The sequence below is a fragment of the Typopeltis vanoorti genome, chromosome 9 (genome assembly GCF_054136105.1).
Source record: "Typopeltis vanoorti isolate ZY-2024b chromosome 9, IOZ_Tvanoo_1.0, whole genome shotgun sequence".
NCBI lineage: Eukaryota > Metazoa > Arthropoda > Arachnida > Uropygi > Thelyphonidae > Typopeltis > Typopeltis vanoorti.
Window position 1 is genome coordinate 59,030,095 of NC_143557.1, and position 16,321 is coordinate 59,046,415.

At 34.0% G+C, this 16,321-nt stretch overlaps 1 protein-coding gene across 1 annotated transcript in view; it reads right to left on the reverse strand.

Moving 5' to 3' along the window:
- The window catches only part of RpL38 (ribosomal protein L38), a 50,320-nt gene that overhangs the window by 19,759 nt on the left and 14,240 nt on the right, over positions 1-16,321 (reverse strand). The window contains exons 3-4 of the mRNA XM_090397919.1: positions 10,293-10,353; positions 7,723-7,845 (exon numbers count right to left, since the gene is read on the reverse strand). Coding sequence (XP_090254045.1) covers positions 7,723-7,845; positions 10,293-10,353 — 184 coding nt within the window. The remainder of the gene's footprint in view (positions 1-7,722; positions 7,846-10,292; positions 10,354-16,321) is intronic.

The window sequence follows — 16,321 nt, forward strand, 5'->3', positions numbered from 1 at the left end:
TAAAATTACGGAAGTGTCACAGATATGAACTTTCCCAAATTGGCAATATGGATGGGACGCCCATGTACTCGAACAATAAACTCAGTTGGTGAAAAGGGTGTCTTCATAAAAACAACGGGACATGAAAAAATGCATTTCACCGTTGTTCTAGCATGCATGGCAGACGGAACCAAATTAAAGCCAACAGTGATATTTAAAAGGAAAAAAATTCCAAAGCATATGAAATTTCCACCAGGTGTAATTGTTCGTGCCAATCAGAAAGGTTGGATGGATGAAGAAGGTGTACAATTGTGGCTGGATCAAGTATGGAACTTACATCCAGGTAGCTTGCTACGTCAACAAAGCATGCTAGTCTGGGATATGTTCCAGGCGCATTTAACAGAGGCAAGCAAAGAGAAAGCATGTGAGCTACGTACAGACCTAGCAGTCATACTGGGTGGTCTAACTTCTGTTTTGCAGCCGCTTGATGTCAGCTTGAATAAGTCGTTTAAAGATCACTTACGTGAAAAATGGAGAGAATGGATGTCATCTGGTTTGGTGAAGATGACAAAGGGTGGGAATTTTCAGAAGCCTGAAATCACCCTAGTCACCAGCTGGGTTAAAGAAGCATGGGATTCGACACCATCTGAAATGATTCAATGCTCATTTCTTAAATGTGGAATAAGTAATTCAATGGATGGATCCGAAGATGACGTCATATATGAAAGCGAGGATGATGCACAACAAAATGGAGAGCATGAAGACGATGACGACAACTGCTACACTGATGACGCAATCCCTACAGATGAATTTATAAATGAAATGTTTGATGACTCAAAAGATGAAGAATTTAAAGGATTTTGACATTTTGTTTTAAAATAAATATTTCTTTCGTTAATTCGTATTGTATTATTTATAATGTTATGGAACAAGATTAACAGATCGCATTATACGTGGACACGGCATTTTAGGGCTAGTTTTCAAACAAAATTTCTGGTTCACATTATACGCGATAATATACGGTAAATTGATTGGAATGTTGTCAATTTAGGAATGCAACCTCTATTATTCCATGTAATAAGCCTCCTATTTTATGCATTTTCGATATATGTGTTGATTCTTGAGAACACAATCCTGCGTATAATGAATTACCTGTATTTTCATCAGTCAAGATTCTAAATCCCCCCCCCCCCCCGGCTATATTTTACATTTCCTTTTATTTATTTATGTATTTTATTGTAAGTTTAGCTGTCGTTTTGATATATATTTTTCTAGCTGTGTAACAAAATTCCTTTTCTTGCTTTATATCTTTTTAGTTATTTTTACAAGAGCACTATTTGTTCATCATCATCAAATTCCTGCCATGTACCCTCAAGGGGTGTACAGGATATGACAGTACTACATGAAAAAATTACATCATTACTAACTTCCTATCTACAATTTTCCTCCAAATCAGTCTGTTACTTGTCAAGACTCCAACATTATCAGATCTTATATTTCTATCGTCTAAGCCACTTTGTACCGTATCAATCCACCTATATCTTGGTCTTCCTCTGGGTCGTTTTCCTGCCAACCTGGCAGAGAACACTTGTTTTGCTAATCTTTCCTCTCCCATTCTATTTAAGTGACCATACCATCTGAGATTAGCTCTGCTAACGCATTCCTGGATGCTGACAATGTCAAGTTCTTTCCTAATATCCTCATTTTTAATATGATATTGCCATTGATGCCATCTGTTCACGCCTCTAATCTTTCTCAGGACTCTCATATCTGCGGTCTCTAGTCTTTGGTCAAGTGTTTTACTTCTGACCCAGCTCTCAGATCCATAAGTTAAAATTGGTTTGAACACAGTCTTATATACAGCTAATTTAGTGTTCCGACTAATTTCTTTCTTATTCCATATGAATTTATTCAATTGACTTCCCACGATACCAGCTTTGCTGATTCTGTTGTCTATTTCTATATTTAGTTCACCATCTTCAGTAAAAATTGTGCCTAAGTAGCTGAAATGTTTTACTTGTTCCACAGGTTCTCCATTCACAACACAGTTGACATTTTCAATGATTCTGCCTATTTTCATTGTCTTTGTCTTTTTATTGCTGACCTTCATACCATATCTATTACAACAGCTATTCAATTTAGTCAGAGAATCTTGCAGACTTGTAGCGGATTTATTTAGAAGTATAACATCATCCGCATAAAGCAAAGAACTGACATTAACATCTCCAATTTTGATATCAGGTTTAATACCACATTCCTTCATAATGTGATCCATATAGATAATGAATAACAGAGGGGATAATGTACATCCTTGTCTCACACCAGATTTAACATTAAACCATCTTCCTGTACTTCCTTCAATTCTAACTGCTGACTCACAACTCAAATAAAGACTAAGTATTGCTTGATATAATGCCCCATTGACACCATATAACTGCAGCGTATTGAATAGCTTCTCTCTCTTGGCACCTTGTCATATGCCTTTTCCAAATTGACAAAACTTAAATACAGATCTTTGTTATATTCCCATGCTTTCTCGACTATTTGTCGTAAAGTGAAGATCTGATCCTGACAGCCTCTATTTGGCCTGAATCCAGCTTGTTCTTCACCAAGCTTTTCTTCCACAATTCTACTCAACCGTTTCTCAAGTATACTTGCATAGATCTTGCCAGGAACACTCAGTAGGGAAACACCTCTGTAATTCTCACATTCAGTTTTATTTCCCTTTTTATATATGGGTACTATGAGAGCTCTACTCCAATCATCGGGAATTCGTCCCTCTGTCCAGGCTTTCTGAACTATGCAGTGCAGCCACTGTAAGACTCTTATACCACCATACTTCAGCATTTCTGGTCGAATATCATCTACTACTGCTGCCTTTCCACATTTCAAGCCTTTGATGGCTTTTTCTACTTCAAGTATGGATATGTTTTCCTGACTGCATGCCTGGTCAGTGTTTTTTTTATCACTGTGCTGTCATCACTGCTTGTTTCATTTAGCAGTTTTTCAAAGTAATTACTCCATACTTCAAGGATATCTTTTTCTCCTGTTTTCATTTCACCTTTATCATCTCTAATTCCTTTTACAGCACTCTTTCCTCCATTTCTAAGCTTCTTCAACAACCTCCAGAATATTTTGCCACCTTCTTGATATTTATTTTCTATATTCTTGCCAAAGTCCTCCCATGACTTTTGTTTAGCTAGTTTTACACAGTGTTTAGCTTTCTTACATTTGTCTCTGTATTCTGTAAGAGTAAAAGCTGACTTATTTGCCAGGAACTTTTGATATGCTTTCTTCTTTTCCTTCACTGCCTCTTTAACTTCCTGTGTCCACCAGGGAGTTCTGATTTTTTTATCTTTGCACACAACCTCACCACATGCCTCTCTGGCAGAATCAATCAATGTTTCCTTCAGAGTTTGCCACTGAATCTCCAAGGTTTGATTCCTGTTCTCAAACTCTTTCATTTTCTTTTCAATAATATTTCTGTATTTTAGTCTACAGTTCACATCTGAGAGCTTCTCAACTTTTATTCGCTTTAAAACTTTCTTACATGTTATTCTTTCCAATATGAAATTCAATTTTATCCTGCTCAAGACTAAATAGTGATCACTTCCAATTTAAAATCCTCTGTACACTCTGGTGTCCTGCACCAGGGAGAAAACATCACTATCAACAAAAACATAGTCAATGAGACTTTTCTTATTCCTAGCCTCTTCTCTCCATGTGAATTTGTGCACATTTTTATGTTGGAACATGGTGTTAGTAATAACCAGTCCATGTCCTGAGCAGAAATCCAACAGATATTTGCCATTATTATTAGCTTTGCTCTTTTCTCCAAATTTTCCCAAAATATTTTTGTATGTCTCACAATCATTTCCTACTCTACTATTTAGATCCCCAACAAGGACCAACTTTTCCTTTTTCATTGTGTCAGTTGCTTTTTCTAAAGCCTCAAAAAATTCCTCCACTTCTACCTTAGTAGAATCTTCTGTGGGACCATAGGCACAAATAAGTCTCATTGTCCAGTTCCCCATTCTCATATTTGCCCACATTACTCTACTTGAGACTGACTGCCATTCAAGAAGATTAGCCTCGTATTTTGTGTTGAATACTATGGCTAATCCTTCTTTTCCTTGATTGTTATTGCCTGAATATAACATTTTGTATTTATTGCTCAGAAAGATCTCACCAGTTTTGGTCTTTTTTGTTTCAGTCACCCCTATTATGTCGATCTGGTACTTATCTAATTCCTCAGCTAGCTCCATTTCTTTGCCATTCAGGCTTCTTACGTTGATAGTACCGATCTTTAACTCTGGTGATGTTGAGTTGGGGTTTGTTTTCAGATTTGTTCCAGTAGCTGACTTTTCGCTGTTCGCCCTGGTTCCCTGGCGAAAACAACGGGGGCCTTGTTTAACCGGGCGACGCCCCAGCCGGCATGAAATTTTGTCATGTTGTACCATCATTTTCTATTTTAGTTTAACCAATAAGAATACAATTTGGTCGGCTAAATCCCAAATTGCCAGCCCATCCTCGTTCGTTTAGTATCAAAGTAGATACCCAACAGGGTGCACCACGAGAAGGTGAGGATTGGACATTAGGTCAGAAGCCCTGGTCGGTTCTCCGCATTCCTTTAAAGGCTATGTGGAGGTCTCCTCTCAGTTATACAGTTTTGACCCTTAAGCACCCCAAAATATATATATATATCATCCTACTATATATATCACCTGTGATTTCCTTATAATACTGTTCTTTTAGAAAAATTAAGACCTTCAACAAATGATACGCACTGAATTCAGAAAGTAATAAGAAAGGATTAGATATAAACAAAGACAAAACAAAAATAATGTATAATAAATGCATTACCAAAAAGCCAATACAAATGGAACACCAGGAAATGGATATAGTAACCTCTTATGCCTAGGACAAAAGATCACAGTAGAGGGAGATTGTGAAGAAGAAATTATATGCAGAATTCAACTTGGTCAGATAGCCTTTGGTAAACCTGTGAAGCACTCAAAGGAAACATTCCAAGTGGGCCTTAAAAGAAAATATTCGACAGTTGTATACTTCCAGTTATGACACATGGAAGTGAAACATTGACAAAAAAATTGACCAACAAGTTGAGAATTACCCAGAGAAAATGGAAAGATCATTACTAGATATTACCAATCTAGATAGAAAGTGCAATACTTGGATCAGAGTTCAGATTATGGTAAGAGACATTATAACAGCCATTAAAAGATCCAAATAGCAATGGGCTGGTCATAGTGCAAGATGTAACACTCAAAAATGGACAAAGTTGGTATCTGAATGATATCTCAGAAAGAAACAGAGCTACAGGAAACCAAAGACATGGTGTGACAATGAGATTGAAGAGATAGCTGGAATTCAATGGTATAGGAAAGCTGAAGATAGAAATTAATGGAGAACTTTGAAAAGGTCTTCGTCCAGCAGTGGAACAGGAAATAAATGTTGATGATATATATCATCCATTTTTCTGTGACTCCCACTCACGAAATATTTTAGATTACATTGGTAGTCTAAGAATATGTTCTTTTCTATTTTTTATTAATTATAAAAATTTATTTAAAAAAATACAAAAATACATTTTTTTTTTCTACATAATTCAGGAACCCTACTCCAGAGACCAAACATGGAATTTCTTTCATACCACTTCAGACTTAAAGTAAGCAAGGTAGACTCCCACTCACGAAATATTTTAGATTACATTGGTAGTCTAAGAATATGTTCTTTTCTATTTTTTATGAATTATAAAAATTTATTTAAAAAAATACAAAAATACATTTTTTTTTTACATAATTCAGAAACCCTACTCCAGAGATCAAACATGGAATTTCTTTCATACCACTTCAGGCTTACAGTAGCAAGGTAGTGGTTTGATACTGGACAATAAAACTCATCTCTTACATAAGTTACACAGTATTCTTTTTCTATTCCATTTACTCTTTATACCTGAACTTTTGGGAGTCTCTGCGGCTTTTAAGAAAATTTGTTTCAGATTTTTCCCCTTTTTTTCTTCTGTGGCTTGTTTCTGGTATAGCTGAGTAACAATGGAATCTCATAATACTGGTATATTTATTATTTTTAGCCATTATCATATATCACAATTTAAACTAGAATTATTTTGAAGCTTAAAAGTTGCAATTAGTTAATTGTTCAAGTACAGAGTTCATTATTCTCATATTATTATAAATTTAAAAATCTTGTAGTTTGCATCCATTTTTATTAGATAAGAACTAATTTTGGAGCTTATATATGCCTTGGATATTTGCCTCTATCCTTAGCCTACTCATGGTGCTAATGTATTATAGGTCTACAATATTTTGTGAGTAGTGGTCACAAAAAATAAAAGTACTAAGAACTTTTAAGACCTAGCAAAGTTTTTTTTTTTAAAAAAAGGGATCTGAAATCTTACATATTTGAGATACAGACCTTTATAGCTGCAGCACACTGACAACACACAAAGCCAAGAGATGCAACTTGAAGCACATGCAAGACATGTGCTTCATCAAGCACATGCAAGACATGCCCAGAGTTACATTTTCATACAAACAAGCAGAAAGTAAAGGAATAGTGTTTGCCATTTCAGAACGGTGCTCAGGAATTACCTGTAGAAGAAGCATAAAACAGAAAGATTATAAGAGTAGAGCTGGAAAAAATCAAGCATTTGAAGAGAGGTTTTTGGTGAACCACTCCATGTGAGAATATTTCTAGGGTAGGGGATCCAGGAATGTTAGGAGTTGTACAAGTGAGAAGTAATGTCTTGAGCAGAAAAGATCTCCTTTTTGAAGGGAAGATTTGAGTTATGATGTGACATGCATATGCCACAAAAGACTAGGTGTAAGTCAGTCAAAGAAGAAATATTTTATCTCACATAATGATATAGATATTATCAAGATAGTGTCCAGGGTGAAAGAGGTAAATTGTGGTCTTTCTTGTGTGAAATAAGACAGGAAGGCAGAAAGCTAGGTCATAAAGTTGAATCTATAGACTGTTGAAATTTGACTGTATTCTTTTTAACCTGTTATAGTGCAGTCACTTTTTACGTGTGCACTTTAATCTTTATATTACACCAGAGTAAACTAGTTCCAACCTAACTTCTTGGGAAATAAGTTCTCAGGTCCCCAGAAAACTTATATTTCTCAACACTGTCAGTTTCAAGTATTTATAAAAATGCTTGTTACATGTTTCTATCATCAGATAGATTAGCCTGATTGAATCACCTAAATTGTTGGTGCACAGAACAAATTAAAATGTGCATAACAGTGAACAAAAACTTTTTTGAAATGAGGCATCTTTTGACATCTACTGATTGGAATGAGACTGACATGCATACACCACTTCACTTTATAAAAACATTGTAATCTAGGAGGCTAATATTCAGCTATAAATGAAGCATCCATCACAAGTATTGACGAACTTCAGTTGGAAAGAGCAGGGTTCAAATCCACAAAAAGAATTTTCTGTCTAGTAGGCAATGGTGCTTAATGGCAGAAATCTGATGTATCCCCCTTAATGTCACAACTAATCAAATGGAAGAATGATACACCAAAATGTTATATTATCACTATGGTTTAATAAATTTTATAGTGTACTGAATTTTTGTGTCTGACAACCTAGCCTGGATAATTTTTACACCACTTTATGCGGGTGTTGATATGATGAAGCAATACTATTTACAAAAAAAAAAAAAAAAAAGTTAACAGTATTAAATAATTTTACCTGGTGGAAGAGACTGTTTCAATTTCTCTGCCTTCTCCATATCTTGAATAACAAATGTGTATAAATACCGGCTGCATCGAACCTTGAATTTTACATTGTCTCTGTTCTTCTTTATTTTGACAGCTAGATAAACATTTAACAGTTACATAAATTTTCAATTTTTCTGTATATTACGAGTAAATTTTAAAAATGTTTAATTTTCTTTAATTTCCCTTTGTAATACTTAATTTCTGCTCTTTAAGCATCATAAAAGAAAAACTGAGCTGAACGTGAAAAAAATGCTAAAACACATGCTTCATTTCAACATTATTATTATTATTCAGGAGTCAAGGTCTCGCTGTGGGAGGTCTCTTCCAGGTCACACAATGCCTAAATAACTATCACATCTCTCTTTGAAAACATTCACCAAAGATGCACTCACAACATTCACCAGTAGGTTCATTCCACACACCCTTACTCAGTTTCCAGGATGACCCTGAGTTCTTTCCCCCAACCTAACATGAACTGTAAGATTCCCTTAACTTATGTTTTCACCTTCCATCTATTACTCATACTTTGAAGACCACATTGTTTCAGTCTGTCATCAGCATAGTTCAATCCATATACCATATATGATTTTGGTAATCTTCTGATGGATCTTTTTAACTGTCTCTTCAATACTCGATCCAAGGTGATATAAGAACAGCAGCTAAGATATGGTGTTATCAAAACTTAGTACAGTGGAATAACTTTCTTACTCCTGAAAGTCAGTGTCCTCTTCAACAGTGAAGAGAACGCTAACTTTGCATCAACAGCAATAATTGTATATTACTATTCAGACCAACACCAATATTATTAATATACAAAATAAACAACAATGGTAAAAGTTACCCACTGTTGCTTACTTATTACTGTGCCAACAGATGCGAGACCCTTCTGCACATGTCAGAAGAAGGAGAATCCATTCCGATAATAGGGTAATCACTCCATCTTGTGGGATGAGTTGTTTATTATTACACATTCGGAAAATTAACTTTTCTTTTATGAATATTGTAGTTTTTAAAGTAGTAACTATTTTACTTGTATAACAGATGGAAAATTTTACATATAAAGCACGTGATTTCGTGTGTTGGTGACCAATTTGTACATCCTTAATTTCTTTCTTCCCTTCAGCATGAATTGACTTCTTGGCACATAGCCAGTCAAAGTTCCATAAACTGTGGGTGTACAAACCTCTATTCTCTGATGTAGAAGTAATGTACTGAACTGGATGAGCTCAATCATGCTAAATCAGTCAGTTGTTCTCATTTCCAAGTCACAAGACTATTTTGCACACCCATCCTTATGAGTTTGCATAACTACCTCCAGTATGGAATCTTGTCAAATATCTGTTTTGGCAAAATCCAAAAAAGTAATGTGGTATATACATTCCCTTTATCTGCAATCATTCTGTTATAAAACATGAACTAGCTGCTAAAGCAAGACCTACCTTTAACAAAGCTGATTCTCTTATAGAGGATTAAGGTGCTACTATCCCCTTCTGAAAGCAATCCTAATTAACCTCACTAACACCTTAACCAGTCAGGAAATACTGACTTGTCTATAAATGGTTGTTCTTCTGTTATAGCTCAATCTCCTTATATAATGGAATTATCTTGTTCTTCCACTCATTAGAAACTCTATCTCATGTTGAGACTTAAGTAAATAATCAAGTCAGTCTCTTGCACATTCCTTCAGCACTTTTACCAATACCACATCCAATCCCACTAATGTGTTCAAATCAAGCTTTTTCAATTGCTGTAATGATGCAACTCATTCACTTCTATTTTTTTTTTCATCCAGTTCCCCCCACCCTTCAGTTAGCTAAGGAGCTTGTAACTTCTCTATAAATAATGACAATATATAGCAATATACATATACATCTGCAAGGAACTGTGCTCTGCATTTATGGGATACAAAGGCAATCAATGTAAGTCAACAGCCTCTATATACAAGTAGACATGATATAGAGATACTTCACTTGCAAACTTTGCTTACACTTAGGTAAGAATTAAAACAAGAATATCATTTCGTGACTAGTATAATATACTTTATAATCAAGTGAAAAAAACTCCCTACAGCTTAGAGAATTTTAATAAGATTATGATACCATTCTGCTATTTGTATATGGAAAATAACTTCTACATTGATTCAACATTAGAATCTTCCAAAATTGGTCTTGGTAATGCCCCTTTTATGGGATAATAAATGCAATTGGTGTGAATTTGACAGCACCTCTGTAAGCAAGTAGACCTGTAAAGACTTCATATGCAAATTTTGTCTGCTTACAAATAGGTAAGGATTAAAACAACAATGCAATTTCTTTTGAAGTATAATTAGTAGCTTTAATCCAGCCCAATCAAATGTCATGAAAATGTAGCCATCAATGCAGATCAGTAAGCTGCAAAGAAACACTTGAATTCGAACTTAGAAAGTAACGTTATTATATATATTCTTGACTGTGCAATAATTCGAATTTTGTAGTGCCACAAACGAAAACTACTTTTCAAACATCTGATTACAACATGAAGAAATACAAAGAACCAACTTACATTTGGCATCCTTTCTTCTTGCAGTCAGAAGGAAGTCTTTAATTTCTTTAATTTGTTTAGGCTATAAATGACAGTAATCAAAAATAAATAATAAGAACAAATACATGAACTTTAAAATATTGTTAAAATGAACTATATTTGTTTTCAAATTTAGTTTGGAAAGATATAATATATGCACCACTGAATTTTTTTAATAATAATCAATCTAGTATCCAATAATATAAAGATTTGTTTTTATTAAGAAACATCAGACCATAAAGAAATGCTACATTAAAATATAACAACCACAAAAAAGCCTAAACATGAGCTTTTTTAAATCTGAAAAATTTAACTTCTGATGAGCTATGCTAATCACTTGACCTGGTAGGCTGAGTGGTTAAGGTATCTGCTCTCCAACCAACAAGCTGTGAGTTTGAATCCTGCCGTGAGCATGGATGTTGTAATTGTCTTTAGGTGGGAGATCAATTTCATCACCTGGTGTGAGACCACCACTCCATTTATTAGAAGCCTGAATGGCTTGAAAAAGTTCCATATTTGGTCTCTAGAGAGGGTCTTTGTATTATGTAAAAAATCAATTCAAAATACAAAAAATATATAAAATTGATAAATTCAAAAAAAATCCTTAGCCCATCCATGGTACAAAATGTATATGTTTGTAAATAACCTTTTGTGGGTGAGAGCAACAACCCTTCATGTGTCATCTCCTATCTAGGAGGTTAGCTAACATGATGCAACCACAACAAGAGAACAACAGCAACAACAATATATATATATATATCTACCTTATAATATAAAAGGATAAGCCTTTTTTTTGTAATATTTTGAAACTCAGGGGCTATCCTGAGTGTCAAGTCTTCAAAATTCAAGTCATCAGAATTCGAGGAGAACCGGCCTACCAGTCCGGAACTCGGGGGGGGGGTACTTGCTTCTGCATTATTGCAGAAGCAAGTAAAAAACATAAAGGTTTATCTTTTCAAGAAAAGCAAAGAAGTTTGGAGTGCTATGATTAAGTTACCCAAAATGAGTCAGCGTAGTGCAGCTATACATTTAATTTTTTTTTATAAATGGGTAGTATGAGAGCTCTACTACAATCATTGGGAATGTGACCTTCTGGCCATGCCATTGGAATTATGCAGTGTAACCATTGCGAAACTTTTATACCTTCATACTTGAGCATTTCTGGTCAAATATCATCTACTCCAGCTGCCTTTCTGCATTTCAAGTTTTTAAAAGCGTTTTCTACCTCAGGTATTGATATATACTCCTCTTTATATTCCTCTTGAAAATTTTCTAGTAAATTTCTGTCATGCTTGGTTTGTTTAAGTCTTTCAAAGTAATTACTCCAGACATCTAGGACATCCTTATCTTCAGTTTTCATGTCATGTTTATCATCTGCTCATTCCATTCACATGGATGTGGTATGAAAACAAAAAGGTGATAGACGGCTCGTCAACCGCCATTCTTAACTCTTTCCTCCATTTCCAAGCTTCTTCAATAGACTCCAGAACATTTCCCCATCTTCCTGATATTTATTTTCTATGTTCTTACAAGTCTTCCTATGACTTTCGTTTAGCTAGTTTTATGCAGCCATTTGCTTTCTTACATTTTTCTCTGTATTTTCCAAGAGCACAAGCTGATTTACTTGCGCTCAAAAAACGTCCTTCTTTTGCATCAGCTCCTTCTTTAACTTCTTGTGTCCACCATGGTGTTCTTATTTTTCTATCCCTGCAAACAATTTCACCACATACCTCCCTAGCTGAATCAATCAATGTCTTCTTCGAGAGTTTGCCACTGAGATTTCAAAGTTTGGTTCTTGTTTTCAATTTGTTTCATTTTTTCTTCAATAATGTTTGTATAGTCAAGTTTATAATTTACTTGTAAAAGCTGCTCAACTTTAATTCTTTTTAATACTTTCTGACATGCTGTTCTTTTCACTATGATATCCATTTTCACAGAGCTTCCATACCTGGGTTTGATTCCAGTCCATGATGTGAGGAACCTTTATATGGTCTTTTTCAACTAAAGGTGAGATACAGAGGTAGAGGGATTTTTTCACCTGGAAACTCATCTTCTCCGTCCCTCAGAACAGGCCAACTGGCCCATGAATACACATGGATCTACAGTCAAAAAAATACATGCTTAAAAAAATCCCTCATTGGAGGGCTCAACCTGTCCTAAGGGACGGATGAGGAAACTTGGGAGAACCCCACATAACAACATCCATTTTTATTCTGCTTAGTACTAAGTAATGGCCACTTCCAATTTCAAATCCTCTGTACACTCTTGTATCTTAAATGAGCATGATCATATAATTATCAACAATGACACTTTTCTTATTTCTTGTGTCATCTCTCCATGTGAACTTGTGCACATCGTTGTGTTGAAACATGGTGTTAGTAATGACTATTCCATGTTCTGAGCAAAGTCCAGTAAATAATCACCATTATTTTAGCTTTGCCCTTTTCTCCAAATTTTCCCAAAATGTTCCTATATGCCTGGTGGGATTCATTTCCTCTCTGCTGTTCATATCTCCAATAAGGACCACTTTTTTCCATTTTCTTTGTCAGCTGCCTGTTGTAATGATTCAAAAAATTTCTCTACTGCTTCCTTAGAAGAGCCTTCGGTGGGACCATAGGTACAAATAAGTTTCATTGTCCATGTCCCTATTTTGAAGTTTGCTCACATAACTCTACTTGAAAATGCCTTCCTATCAAGAAGTTCACATTCATGTTTGGTGTTGAATGCCATCACTACTCCTTCCTTTCGTTGATCCTTATTGGTCCTTGATTCTTGTACTTTCGATAATTTTAAAATAACTAATACTTTTTTTCAAAAAAAAAAAAAATATATATATATATATATATACACTTAGAATGGCAGAGGAACAAGATCTATAATTGATTATATCATTAGTAATCAGAAACCAGTTCCACATGCGAGAGATGTATATGTTTACGGAGAAAGTGAAACTTTTTTTGGATTATTATCAAAATGGAGAAAGGAAGTAAATAAGAAAAAAAAGAAATAGAACAAGTATATCTATTAAGAAGAAAGCATTAAAATGCTATCAGTCATGATTAACAGATAAAAGTAGCTCAAGTCGGTGAAGATATAGAAGAATGGAAAACTTTAATAAAGATCATTCATAAAGTAGCATCTGAAGTACTTGAAAATAAAAATAACATTAAAAAGAAAAACATTATAAATCTGGAAGAATTATATAGAAAATGCAATAAAAGAAAAACAAATGGCATACAAATCATTCCTTAAAAAACATAGAAAAAACAATAGTACAGAATGCTTTCCAGGATTCTTGGGAAGGATTTATTAAATTATTTATATACAGCACAAATCAACATAATACAAGAGTAACAATGGATAGAACATTATAGGAATTTATGGTATGACCCAGATTTAATAACAGAAAATAATAAAGAAATCAGTATTGATATAGAACCAATAAAATTGGAAGAACTAAAAGAAGCAATAATGGTATCAAAAAATAGAAAATCAACTGGATTAGATGGCATAAATACAGAGCTTTGGAAATATGGCAGAGAATATTTATATCACAGATTCTTAATATTAATAAATAACTGTTGGAAGAAATGTGGGGTTCCAAGTTAAAAGCTAAGATTATATCTATATTGATGAAAGGAGAAGAAATTATTGTGGAAATTACAGAGGAATAAGTTTATCATAAATACAGGTTACAAAATTTACAGTAAAATCCTAAATATGACTTAGAAATATTGCAAACAATCTACTCTTAGAAGAACAAATGGCTTCAGACATGGAAGATCATGTATAGACAATATTTATGCATTAAAACAAATTATTCAAAAAAGATGAGAATTTAATTTAGACTCATATGGCCTTTATAGATTAAGAGAAAGATTTTGATAAAATACTCAGAAAAACTATGAAATATAATGAAAAAACAAGGATTTACATTTGGTGCAAGCTATACAAAGTTTATATAAAGATACAAAAATACAATTAGTTAGGTAATAAATTAACCGAACGGATTGAAATAAATCAGGGTGTCAGTTAGGAATGTAGCTTATCCCCAACTCTATTCAATATATATATTGATCAGATTATTAAAATACAGAAAACAATAAAACAAGGTATAGTACACCCACAGATACGAGCCCCTTCGACACTTTTGCGCATGCCAAAAGAAGGAGAATTCATTCTGATAATAGGGTAATCAATCCATATTGTGGGATGAGTGTTTATTATTACATGTCGGAAAATTAACCTCTCTTTTATGAAGATTGTAGTTTTTAAAGTGGTAACTATTTTGTTTGTATATTAGTTGAAAAATTTTACTATTAAACATGTGATTTCACGTGTTGGTGAAACAATTCGTACATCGCCTTATTTCCCCCCTTCAACATGAATTGACTCTTCTTGGCAGTCTGCCAACGACGGCTCTCGCTTATGTGGTCGGACTATATATCCAGTTAACCAGAAGAACTGTTATCAATACAATGCTGTATGCAGATGATTAGATTATATTACAAGACAATGAAGATGACCTTTCAAAAATCAGTTTATGAATTAAAGAAAATAAGCCAACAATACAATTTAAAAATCTCACAAAAGAAAACAAGTCATGGAATTTAAAGGTTGAGATCATGTTTGATCATAAATAGTTATGGAAAATAAAATAAGAGAACAAATGACAGTTTAATTATTTAGACTGCATAACATATCTAAAAGATCAAGATATAGATGAAAAAATAAAGAAATTTCAGAAAATCTGTTCTGAAATCTTTCTTTTTATCAGTCCATTTAACACAAAGTTAAAAAGAAAGATCAAAGTAAAATACAAGCTGCAGAGATAATATTTTTAAGAGCAATTAAAGGATGCACAAAATTGGATCATATAAGAAATTAAGATAATCAGAAAATGATATTTATAATGTAAATCAAGAGATTGAGAATATAGAAAGAACATATAATTAGAATGAAAAGATATCAGTTGCCAAAAAAGATGGATAGATATAGACTGGGGGGGGGGGGGGAGAGAGAGACCAGCGAAGCCAGAACAGGCAAATGCCTAATTCTTGAAGAGAAGAAATCAGTACTGGTGATCTGTCTTAATGATATGAAAAATCTCAAATGTAATTCTGACTTGAAGTTAAATATAAAAACTTCATCTGATTTTCGAAAATTTGCTTTATATATAAATTTGTTGATTTCTGCACCTAACATCAACAGGCATGATCACATATTTTCAGAATACGAAATTCTGAAAATAAGTCTTATGTTAGGACATCATATTTAGTTAAATACTGTATTTAGTGCTATAGTAACCTTCTACTTTGTTTTGCTTGTACAGTATACAAGCAAAACAAGCACAGACACTACACAAAGTAGAGTATAGTATCTGTGGGGAGAGAGCTGTTTTTCACTGGGGTCAGTTTTATTTTGGTTGTCTATAATTACTGCCACTAAATAATAATAATATTATTATTAATAATATTGAGCTCATATGGAATAAAAGAGAAATTTTAGTCAGAAACTAAATTAGCTGTATATAAAACAGCGTTCAAACCAGTTTTAACTTATGGATCTGAGAGCTGGGTCAGAAGTAAAACACTTGACCAAAGACCGCGGATATGAGAGTCCTGAGAAAGATTAGAGGCGTGAAGATGGCATCAATGGCAATATCATATTAAAAACGAGAATATTAGGAAAGAACATGACATTGTCAGCATCCAGGAATGCTTTAGCAGAGCTAATCTCAGGTGGTATGGTCACTTAAACAGAATGGGCGAGAAAGAGTAGCAAAACAAGTGTTCTCTGCCAGGTTGGCAAGAAAACGACCCAGAGGAAGACCAAGATATAGGTGGATTAATATGGTACAAAGTGCCTTAAATTATAGAAATATAAGATCTGATAATGTTGGAGTCTTGACAAGTAACAGACTGATTTGGAGGAAAATTGTAGATAGGAAGTTAGTAATGATGTAAATATTTCATGTAGCACTATCATATCCCCTTGAGGGTACATGGCAG